The 12,799-nt window shown below is 38.5% G+C and overlaps 1 protein-coding gene across 1 annotated transcript in view; it reads left to right on the top strand.

Annotated features, from left to right (window-relative positions):
- Nucleotides 1-12,799, top strand: part of PLXNA4 (plexin A4) — a 1,035,275-nt gene that overhangs the window by 737,930 nt on the left and 284,546 nt on the right. Inside the window, exon 9 of the mRNA XM_073652480.1 lies at nucleotides 5,178-5,292. Within this exon, the coding sequence (XP_073508581.1) occupies nucleotides 5,178-5,292 (115 nt within the window). The remainder of the gene's footprint in view (nucleotides 1-5,177; nucleotides 5,293-12,799) is intronic.

Below are 12,799 nucleotides of genomic sequence, written 5' to 3'. Positions count from 1 at the left end.
GCCAATGAGACAATGAATAATTCAGTATCCTTTTTCGTACTGTTTTTATTTTGTGTCTTTTCTTTGTATTGTTCTGTTTCCATGACAATCAGAAACCTAGAAGGAATTGTGTCTGACGTCCTACCCATGTGCCCTAAGCACCGTTCCTCTTCCTACTGCTCCATTCATGTTCTCAGTTGGTCTTTATTGCATGAGCCAAAGCATTGTATGCCATTTTGGTTGTCCCCAGCAGTTTGCATCTTATCTAATGTAGACAGGTTCTGTGTACCGTACAAATGAATCCTTAGCAATGCATTTTCACCATTGACATGAGCCATGCATATGTTAAGTAAAATCAAGTATATTGTTTTATCCTAAATTTGATATATTGTATGTGATATATGTTATTCTGTCTACCCTATCACAGCCTGGAAAAGTTCTTACATAAGTTAGAGCATTGCCTAAAGAATTTACTTTAAATGCAATGGTAAAATATTGATAAATGGCAAGGCAGAATGCAGTCATCAAGAAAAATTGAAGACTCACACAGGAACAATATGTGCCCTGCTGGCCATAGATGCCTATTTATGGGATCTAACAACATGCTCCCATAGTCATTGTGTGCATGAGCCCTAACAATTTCTATGTGAGCTTGAAAATAATTTTTCACGTATATGGTACCAATGTAACTTTGCGCACAAAATCCAAAAAATGGCAAGGTTTGCATATGCAAAGATGATAACTACCATTAAACACTGGAATATGACCATGTTTAAAGATGCCTTGATTGAATACTTAACTGAAAAGAGGTTGATAATTAAGAGGTTGATAAAAAAAATGATAATTATAATTAGATATTGTAATATATTTCAAAACAGAACACTTTTTGATTGTACAATAAATGGTTAAAGGGTTACACCCATTAACAAGATACTATCCCAATGTGTAGTAGGTGTAATAATAATAATCGCAAATATCTCCAATTAGAAATATAGTATAGTTGCTCTGATTCTTTATGTCGTTTACCTCATATGCAGTAGCTTAGATATCCATGGTTACAACCACTAACAGCTAACTAACTACGAAATAGCAGTATATGAAAGGTTGTAGCCATGGATATCTAAGCTACTGCAATGCCCTGCACATGGGGTAAGCGACATAGCGAATCAGAAGAACTATACTACATTTCTACTTAAAAGAATTTGCTAATATTATTATTATTACATCTACTAAATATTGGGATAGGATCATGGAGATGGGAATATCCCTTTAACTAATGCCTTATACTGTAGGAGCAAATCCTGCCTCCAGGATCCTCACTTATCAGAAAACTGGGGATGCGGTGATACCCATTTCTCAATTTTCAGATGCGACCAATTTTATTTGTGTCCAGGCACGTCTTCATTGTACTGTATAGAGAGTGTAGCAACTTGGGAATTGGCATTTGTGTAACTGACCTCCTTCATGTCCATTCATGTCTATGAATATATTATAAATGTTACAGTCTCATTCCTTTTTGTTACTTTTTTCATCTGTGTTCTTGTTTTTATTTGTGGGTAATTTCCTCTTCCATGTTAGGAGCATTTGCACAAATGGAAGAAAACACATTGAGTTTACGCCCTGGTACTAGTATTTCTGAAACAAGATTAAAATTTGCTTTTTTAGTATTTCATGAAGGGGAAAATTGAAAATGGCAAAACAGTCTTCTGTACACTATAAAAAAAACTTTTCAGAACAATAATGTTTTACATACATAAAAACTACTGCAAAGAAAACAATGTCATAGCTAACTGGAACATTCTGTATTTAAATATTAAGGTAAAATTACATTATTAGCATCCCTTATCAATTGTTAGCAATAGTGGAGAATTACTGAATTCATTCTAGATTCATGCCTCCAAACTTGGCTTGCATGCTTTTTAAATTTTTATGTACGCATAAAAAATGCAATCAAATGGCAAAAAAAGCATTTGTGTACAGACATATTTATAAAGGGCTCTGATTTTAACTTTCATGTACAAAAATATAAAAAATATATAAAGTCCAAGCATTAAAGGGGTATTCACAAAGTTGGAAGTTATCCCCTATTTAATAGGGAATAACATCCTGACTGCTGGGACCCCCACTGCTCCTGAGAACTGGGGCGCAAAAGAGCCCTGTGTGACAGGAGCGGAAATTAATCATGCACACTGCCGCACTGTTCATTATTATTGGCTGGTGCAGACATATCATTAGTGTAAGCTGTGAAGCCGCACAGGGGCACAAGAAGTAAGGGGGTCCACTTCCACCTCAAATGCAGGTGGAATTATGCATTACGATGAGCTCTTGGATTGCAAAGGGCCTATATATTGTTTTTGCACAGGGTCCTTCTTCAGTTTGTGTCCACTCATGATTAATGGTACCACTGGAGTTAGCTAAGAGCTGTGTTTGGCTGGTCTTCGGTACTCCCATAAGAATGAAAGGAGCAGTGATGCACATGATTGCTGTCCATTCACATGTAGCCTTGTAGAGCCCCAGTTCTCGGGATTGGTGGGAGTCACAATGGTCGGACCTCCTGCGATTAGGAAGTTATCCCTCAACCAATGGGTAGGAGATAACATCCAAACTTGAGAATACCCCCATCATTTTATGAATACATTGTATAGTGGCACTAGATGTTACACCAGGCATCTTCCTAATTCAGACAGAAAAGCATTTGCAAGCAGTGTTTCCCTGTTCGGCTATGAATGGTGAAATGGCGCATATTGTATAGAACTTTGTCATCAGTTATACCTGGCTCAAGAATAAAAGTACGGGCCAGACACAACTGCTATATGTGAACCCCATTGTATATAATGCTTACTAGTTTGTTGATGGATCTGCATTGCACTTCAGGAGCTCATCTGAGCTGTTAGAGAATGTGATGTTTCTGACTACAAACTTGTTGAGTTAGTTGATCCTTAGAATAAGTTATCATTGTGCAAGAAAATATGTCCAAGCCCCCAAGTCCAAGTCCTTTGCCCAAGTAGAATTAAGGTAACTGTGGACCCTCTACTGCACTTAGAATCATGTTTATGTATGTGAAGTTATTGCAACTCAGATAAGAGATCTGTGAGCTGCAGCAGAGCTTCAGTACCAGACACTAATGTGAGTGAGAGTACTATTATATCAGAAACTGCAATAAAAGGGCCACAACACCCTTCTGTGTATTAAGTTGGAATGGGGGTCAATCCCCCAACAATCACAGACCATAAATGATAAGTCCTGTTAATCCCCTTTTAATGTTTCTTATTCAAAATGTGGCTGGAGATCCTTGCTAATGAAGTAGCATGGTATAGGATTTTTTAAGTTTGTACAGCCAGGACAACTGCTAAAGCGGCCAAGATGTTGTTGCGAAGCATCTGAAAACCAAGCCGTTATAATCTTTAAACAGATTAGTAAAAAATTCATCATTAATGGACTGTGGCAAAGCCAGGTAGGACAGGGTTAAGTCCTAGCACTGCAGGGTTTGATTAGAGGAGCCTGCCTAGGTTTTTACTTGAACCAGGAAATGTGTTCACTTAGTGTTCAGTGTGCTGGGGAACAGAGCAGTGTGTGGATTCTGCTGGGAGTTGCAGAATACCATTTGTTGCTGACCAAGCTGAGCCAGGGGAAGTGAGAGGATTGCTGCACGGGTGAGAGACTGTGGTCTGAGTTTGGGAGGAAGAAAAAGACCTCTAGTGTTAGTATCCTTAAAGACCTCCTGTGTTAGCATCCTGAGCCAGAAGCTCAGAGCAAGAGGACTGTGATCTGAACTGGAGAGCCTGCTGCTACACGAACTGCTTATTTTCCTGTTAAAGCTGTGTGCCTGGAAGAAGCTCTTTTGTTTTTGTAACTGCTGGAGTCTTATGAAGCAATAAAACTTCAGATGTTTGGACCAGACCACATTGCCCATGCGAACGCTACCGACCACCACAGAGAGTGAATCCTTACAGGACATATACAATAAAATAAATCCATTTCCTATCAAAGCATTACAAGATAGGTGTAATAACATTGTCTGGAACTGTGCACATGCAGTGTGCACATTCTATGCTTGCCCTATTGGGAAACAGACCTAGAGCAAACCTATGCATGTGAAACTGGTGCTGACAACAAGCACGGGAGGGAAGCAATAAGCCGGCAGCAAAGATCACATGTTGGATATACAGCAACATGATTTTCAGCTCTTGCAGGAGTGAAGAAAAGGGTCACTTGAGAAAAAACAAAATCCGTGGATCTGGAAAGAATTTTTAACAGGAGTAAATAGTAAATTATAAACTTAGACAACAATAGATTTTAAATTCTTTTATGTAAAAAATAGGTCCCTTAAGAAAATCCTTTTTCTTATAAATATTTAACAGCCTATTAAAAAGTGCTTGTATGTCCACCACATGTATTTGTATCATAATACTGGAGCGTTTCATAGTAAGGAATAGCTTGCACTAGCAAATAATCTCTCATCAGCTAATACCATCCATATCTTGCAATGCAGTATGTTAGACACTCCAATGACCATAATTACATGCTTTGAATCGTAGAGAGTATTTGTACGTCTTTCTCTGGTTAGCGATGCCATGCAAGACACCACACTCTCAGTGATAAATTCACTACAAACAGCTCTATGCCCCTGCTTCCATATACTCTGACAGAAATAAAGATTTAAGAAAAAAGATTAAATATTCATGGCCGACTATGTTACGACTTGACACAATATGATACAGTATGCATTTTTAATTTGATTCATCAGAGTGAGTGCTTGTTATCAATTTGAATAACATGTATTCCATCGCATCTACATCTATTAGACGCATTTTATCATGGAGGCATCCACCTCCTCCTACTGACTCAGAATAGCTGCTATATTTTCATGTATTTTATATTAAATTGTCACATTACCCTAAATGCTTAGTCAAGCAATAACCAAAAACCGTTTGGAGAGATTTCGAGAATTAATTCTATATTTCATGGACAACTGTTCTCGGGCAATCTAAATGGATAGACTATGCCCGTTCATGTATAGTGTTTATAAAATTAGTAAATGTTTAATCTACAAACATTTTAAAACAATTGGACAAATGCAATGGACTTGTATGAGTTTACTTGCTCTGTGGCCATCTGAGCAATAGTGTATGTGGATTAGGTTAAAGTTGTATTTATCCATGTTTATATTGAATATTATATATTCTTCATATCCTCAGGTGCCTATCTTGTGTACAAAGTCCATATGAGTGCCATTGGTGTAAATATCGACATGTGTGCACCCATGATCCACAGACATGTTCCTTTCAGGAAGGAAGAGTGAAGATGCCAGAGGTAATCATTCTGTGTTTCATGTCCTAACATTTTGCTTCATAAATATAAAAAGATTGAGTCTATACTATAAAATTAATGTCGTTACAGTATTAAGCTTGAGAACAATGTAGTTTCTGTGAGCAATGACCTGGTTTTGATTTGTTTTAAAGTTCACTACTATAGCCAGAAGAATGAAATGTAACTTTTAAGAATGTACTGAAAAAAGCTTAAACTATTGTTATACAAAGTAAGAAAAGAAAAAGAAGAAAGGCATAATATAGTCTAAGACAGTCACAGTGGTGGGCACCTATTAGAGTTGGCTATTTCAACAAAGATACTAGAGGCCTACAGCACATCAATGCAATATACTGTAATGTTACAAAGTGCTACATTTTTTATTAGTGACACTTTATGCTCTTCAATAGTGATGAGCGAGCATGCTCGTTACTTGAGATTTACCAGCATGCTCGGGTGTTTTCCAAGTATCTTCAGAATGCTTGGGTGTTATGTTTTAGTCACTCCGTGCTCATGTTTTAGTCACTTCATGCGCATGATTTGCAACTGTTTGACAGCTTTAATACATGTGAGGAATGCCTGTTTCTTAGACATTCCTCACATGTATTAAAGCTGTCAAACAGTTGCAAATCATGCGCATGAAGTGACTAAAACATAACGGCCGAGCACACTGAAGATACTCGGCGAGCACCTGAGCATGCTCACCGAAAGGGTTAACAGAACGTACTCGCTCATCACTAGTCTACAAGTATGTGTCAACCATTTTAGTGTTTTAGATCTACTTTATTTCATATGCAAAAAAGTTAATTAACTTTGTATATTTCATAGCAATCTTAAACTAATTTTGAGCTACAGACATATTGCAGTGAATTTTGCATTCACAATTATTTAGACTTCATAGCTCAAGTCCCCAATCCTTACTGCCGTGATATAACAATCTGATGAACAAAACCTATCCCGACATATTATACACTCCTCAACATTGAAATTGCAATAACGAGACGGGAAAGTCATGGAGTTGTAGAAATCACATGATCGGTAGACATGTTAATGATATGAAATTGATGTAAAAATGTAAACAAAATTTTCAAAACATCTCAATTTACTCAGTGTTGAGTATGAGTGCCACACTCGAAAAAAACATGCACTTACACATCTTGGGATGCTATCATTGAGGTTATTAATGATTTTCTGAGGAATTTTCTGCCATACTGAATGCACTTGGGCACGCAAATCACTAAGATCCATTGGTAGCAGCTTTGTTTGCAATTGTCGATCAATGATGTCCCAGATCTGCTGGATGAACAACAAGTCTAGAGAAGATGCATACCATGGTAGCACATTTAGGCCCCACAGAATAAGCAATTTGCAACCTGGCATTGTCGAGTTGAAAAACGGTTCTTGGGACACTTTAAAGAAATAGAAAGACCACTGGTTCTATGGCCAAATCAATGCAATGCTGAATCTGATTACCATACATTATGCCACACAAACCATATCCCAGGAGTAGGACCAGTGTATTACATTATTTGTGAAGGCCTCTGCATACCTACATGATCTCCAGATCAGTCTCCAGCTATCATTGTATCAAAGAATAAAGCGGGACTCATCTCTGAAATGGATAGACCTCCATTCCAGCATTCATTACTGTCTTGTTCTGTACCATGATAACTTTTTGAGATTTGTATTGTGAGGTCAAAGGAACACCTGTAGCTGGATCAAAGTCCTATGTTAATGTCCTATGACTTGGCTCGCTGCATCCTTAAGAGGACAAAAGGCAGATAAGGGCTTTCCTTTCCCTTATGTAGGGACACAAAGTCCATGCCCCAATGAACCCATTTAGATATAGCATGCATAAATTGTTGTAGACAGCGTTCAAAAACAGGTGATAAAGGTTCAAAATATCTTCATTCCGCCATTCAAAAAATGCAATGTTTCCTCCTGTCACAGGTCTTTTTCAAGCATGTACAACCTGTAGTTGGATGTCTGAAACCAGTGGTACGGCCATTTTTCCAAAGTGTCCCAGAAACAATTTTTCAACATGATGCCAGGTTTCAAGTTGTTCACCCTATTGTGAGCAGCCTGTGTAGCCTAGATGTTATAACATGGCCTTCAGCATGATGTTTTGAAATTTTGTTCCAGTTTTTCATCAATTGCATACTATTAACATGTCTTTTGATGCTGTGAATTCTATAATTCCATGACTTTTCATTCTTAGTGTTGCAATTTCAATGTTGAGGATTGTATAGCATTGAAAGAGGTCATCTTATCTAGGCAAACCCTTCCCATGTGGCCTATACAGTCATATAACAACATAAAGGGAATTCCCACTTGGGTCCCATTTTAGGAGCCAGAGATGACAGAGAATCTGGAGTGCTAGACCCCCTTCATACATGACTTAGTTTACAATTTACTGAACTCGTTAGCAATAGCCTGTAATGCTACTTTTCCCTGTAGCAGTCTCTGTAGTCAACATGTACAATATGGCTATTATGGCTCTTTATGGTTATCCCTGGTTATAACAGCTGATCACCAGAAGGTTTGAGGAACTTGACTCATAAGATCATGCGATTGCAAGAACTATTCCTATTTATCTAACTCACGTTTTATCTTAGTCTCTCTTTAATAGATTTCCCGTGTATTCTTTACATTTTAGGATTCTCTGCTTCTTCTAGTTTATCGAGATACTTTCCCATTGCAGTATAAATGTTACAGCCAGGAATAAATATGTCCGGATGATAATGTCAGCGCTGTCGCAGATAAAGTGACATGTTTTTGTTAATACTTCTTATTGGCACATATGTCAATCCACGACACATGATAAATTGGACATTGAAAATGTCTCGGAGCAAGAAATGGCCTTTGTGACTGATTTGAATTGACTAGAAACATAGTGGGAAGCCAATGGTTTATCATTTAAAAAACAGGTTATATAAGAAACATGCAGCTTGTCACCAGAAGAAAATGTCAGCTGAGACTCAGTGGTTGTAGATCTGCCTCCATTTCCTTCCCTTTTGGCACAATGGTATTTTTTTCCCTGGTCTAGATGATGCAAAAAAAAAAAATAAAAATCTGGAATTATTTTCAGACAGAGACTCTTGGCTCCAGATGTCTGCTGTGAAATAATGACAATACAATATTGCCAAGTTCTAAATGTCTATTATCTATGTGATAACAGCACGGCTGTGCGCTATGGCTGCCTAAAATGATTCTCTTGAGGAAGCTATTATTGCTGTCATAAACTGCAGCACAAGAAAAGATAAGCAGAAAAAAAAACTACTTTCAGCACAGTTATTTTTTTCTTCTTTTAATTCTTTCTTTGTGGCTTTTAGTTTTGTCACCTGAACGAGTTGTCATGGTAACATTTTTGGTCGCTACCCTTGGTCCTCAGCAGAGGTATAATGGTCCCTGCGGTGGGGTTAGACTCGCAGATTCATTATTATTATCAACTGTAAGTGGATCAGATAGAAAAAGAAAACAATGTAACAAATTGGAGCCAACTTACTGCCTCTATTTTCCAGCATACAATAGTTGACATATTTATAAAGACCGAATGCTGGGAATGTCATGCAGTAATAGTTGTATGGTTTTTCCCTGAGGATTAATAGGGTTCTTTAGTTACAAAGTGCTGCTATTAGCTTAATAATATCATTAGGATTTTCTTAGTGAATACATACTCACTTGACGCAGAAGGGTAACAATAAAGATATTTTAGCTTTATATTTACCGTAATCGACACTGTTTAGGAAAATAATAAATACTTTACTAACATATAAAGTTGCTTTACAAATATATTTTTTTATGTTATGTTTTGGGTTCAACTCAGACATTTTGATCACAAAGGGAATCTAACTAAGCACAGCTGAAAGCGTACCAGACACCCATTGACATCGGCAGGCAACCTTTGTGTAACAATGATTTTCATCACTTGGCTTTTTTTTCAATAGAGAAAGCTGCACACAAGTACAAACTTAAGGACCCTTAAATAACAGCTTAAAATGTCCTCATAGGAAATGTAATCAGGGGTTGTTTTTAACAGATAAGTCACACTCTTGGGCAATGTGTGTGATATATTTTGAAAAAAAAGGGTCAGTTTCTCATTAACGATGAGAGAATCTGCAAAAATTCTTATTGGTACATTTGCTAAAAATTAAATTTGCTTTTATTTGAATTTATTGCAAATACACTGCTCAAAAAAATAAAGGGAACACTTAAACAACAGAATATAACTCCAAGTAAATCAAACTTCTGTGAAATCAAACTGTTCACTTAGGAAGCAACACTGATTGACAATCAATTTCACATGCTGTTGTGCAAATGGAATAGACAATAGATGGAAATTATTGGCAATTATCAAGTAGTGCAGCTCATCCAGGATGGCACATCAATGCGAGCTGTGGCAAGAAGGTTTGCTGTGTCTGTCAGCGTAGTGTCCAGAGGCTGGAGGCACTACCAGGAGACAGGCCAGTACACCAGGAGACGTGGAGGGGGCAGTAGGAGGGCAACAACCCAGCAGCAGGACCGCTACCTCCGCCTTTGTGCAAGGAGGAACAGGAGGAGCACTGCCAGAGCCCTGCAAAATGACCTCCAGCAGGCCACAAATGTGCATGTGTCTGCACAAACCGCTAGAAACCAACTCCATGAGGGTGGTATGAGGGCCCGACGTCCACAGATGGGTGTTGTGCTCACAGAACATCAGGATTGGCAAAGTCGCCACTGGCACCCTGTGCTCTTCACAGATGAAAGCAGGTTCACACTGAGTACATGTGACATGTGACAGACGTAACAGACTCTGGAGACGCCGTGGAGAGCGATCTGCTGCCTGCAACATCCTTCAGCATGACCGGTTTGGCAGTGGGTCAGTAATGGTGTGGGGTGGAATTTCTTTGGAGGGCCGCACAGCCCTTCATGTGCTCGCAAGAGGTAGCCTGACTGCCATTAGGTACCGAGATTAGATCCTCAGACCCCTTGTGAGACCATATGCTGGTGCGGTTGGCCCTGGGTTACTCCTAATGCAGGACAATGACAGACCTGATGTGGCTGGAGTGTGTCAGCAGTTCCTGCAAGATGAAGGCAATGAAGCTATGGACTGGCCCGCCCCTTCCCCAGACCTGAATCCGATTGAGCACATCTGGGACATCATGTCTCGCTCCATCCACCAACGTCACGTTGCACCACAGACTGTCCAGGAGTTGGCGGATGCTTTAGTCCAGGTCTGGGAGGAGATCCCACAGGAGACCATCCGCAACCTCATCAGGAGCATGCCCAGGCATTGTAGGGAGGTCATACAGGCACGTGGAGGCCACACACAATACTGAGCCTCATTTTGACTTGTTTTAAGCACATTACGTCAAAGTTGGATCAGCCTGTAGTGTGTTTTTCCACTTTAATTTTGGGGGTGACTCCAAATCCATGCCTCCATTGGTGAATAAATTTGATTTCCATTGATGATTTTTTGTGTGATTTTCTTGTCAGCACATTCAACTTTGTACAGAACAAAGTATTCAATGAGAATATTTCATTCATTCAGATCTAGGATGTGTTATTTGAGTGTTCCCTTTATTTTTTTGAGCAGTGTAGAATGACATGAGAGTATGATAAAATAAATAAATAATACACACCCACACCTAGTTGACAGTTCAGTCTTCAGTCTCAGCACATCTTTGGTATCCTTTAGGGTATGTGCGCATGTTGAGTATTTTGTGTACAAATTGCACGCGTTTTGGTGTGTTTATGTGCGTTTTTTCCATGCGTTTTTGGCAATGCGTTCAGTCTGAAAAACGCACAAAGAATTGACATTCTGCAGATATAAATGCACATGAAAAATCTGATCATGTGCACAACTCTTCACAATTCTCATAGGTATTCCTGGCGTAAGGATTCCCTTGCGTTTTTGGGGCCAATTTCGCACTGAAAAACCGCATCAAAAACGCACCATTTTCACACAGCCTTACAGGTCCTGTTCGATTTCAGTGTCTGCTGCATTAACAAGGCCTCATGAGACCTAGTCCATTCTAGATGTGGCAAAGATTTAACAGGTCCTAAGAAAAAGACCATAGACCTGTTATGACTGAAGGCAAAATCTGTGGGAAGCTGCACAGATAAGCTGATGGCCAGGTAGAGGTAGTATGATTTTATGTTTTTATCTTTTTTTTAAACCCTTCTTGACCCTTTTAAATGTAGTCTAATGGCAGCAAATTCCTCCCAAAAAATTCAGATTCGTGCAAATTCAAATTTTTGTCAAATTTGAGGCAAATTCTATTTGTTTCAAATTGATTCACTCATCTCAAGTTTCTGATAATATAGATTTAGAGGAGAGATAAATGAAGAGTTGGATAATGGAATGTAATAGATCTTCCTCAAAATGACGTGTAAGAAACACAAGGTTTTATGACACACTTAAAACTGTGGATGTTGGGAACGATGCTGATTTTGTGGGATAGTGCATTTCAGAGACTGGTGCAACATGAGAAAAGTAGGAGGTTTGGATTGTTGACAGAATGAAGAGCTGGGGTTGTCTGGTAGACAATGATAAGGAAGGAGATATCAAGAGCTGCAGTACCATAGACGAATCTGTCAAAGGGAATCTGTCAGCAGGTTTTTGTTATGCAGTCTGAGGACAGAATGAGGTAGCAGCTAAGATACTGAATTCAATGATTCACTTATTAGGCTGTGTGCTGTTTTTTTTTACAATTAAGATTTTATCACTAGGAGACTGACCACAGTGCATGTGAGCCCTGGTTCAACCACGCCCACTCCTGTGATAAGCAGTTCACTGTCAATAGACAATGCACACAGAAAGTTGCTTCATGCTACTCCTAAAAACTCTGATTATGGCACAACTGTTGCACCCAGTAAAATAAGTAATACATTTCTCTAGAGGTAGAATATGTAGAGGGGAAGACCAATTAAAGACTCACGTTAAGGAGAGATTGATCAGTGTTATGAATTTTGTCCTTCACAGTAACAAGTGGGTCAATTCTGATGTGCAGGTAACATGAGCAAACAAGTAATTAATGTAAGGAGTATAGGGAAAATGTAAGTCAAGCACAACATCAAGAAAATGTGTGTGTTTCCTACAAGTTATAGTTGGATCTCACATTAAAATAGTTATATGATATTTAGGTAATATAAAAGATGGTGAAACTCAAAAATACCAGCCCGTTCTGATTGCCCCGTATGGGCTGTGTACAGCAATAATGTGAATACTGTCATATTATTGGTTGTCATTTTCCTCCAGTTATATTAAGGTATTGAATGATGTTTTAATTTCTCCATTTGAGCCTCCAGTTCAAGCTCAATCTACAGTAGTGGATTCAATGTGTTTACAGAATTTCATGTATTCATTGAAATCAATAATATGTTTGAATAGCGCTAAAGAATGGTCATCTACCCTCCTGTCGTGCATCATTTTCCCTACAGGATCCCTTAGAACAATCTCACATTTTATTTTAATATATAAACAAAAGGACACAACATGTAAACTACCTTGTGAGTGGAGTAAAATAATAGA

The sequence above is a fragment of the Phyllobates terribilis genome, unplaced genomic scaffold (genome assembly GCF_046119375.1).
Source record: "Phyllobates terribilis strain yellow unplaced genomic scaffold, ASM4611937v1 Scaffold_11__3_contigs__length_659146591, whole genome shotgun sequence".
Taxonomy (NCBI): Eukaryota; Metazoa; Chordata; class Amphibia; order Anura; family Dendrobatidae; genus Phyllobates; species Phyllobates terribilis.
This window is presented reverse-complemented; position numbering and strand designations above follow the sequence as displayed.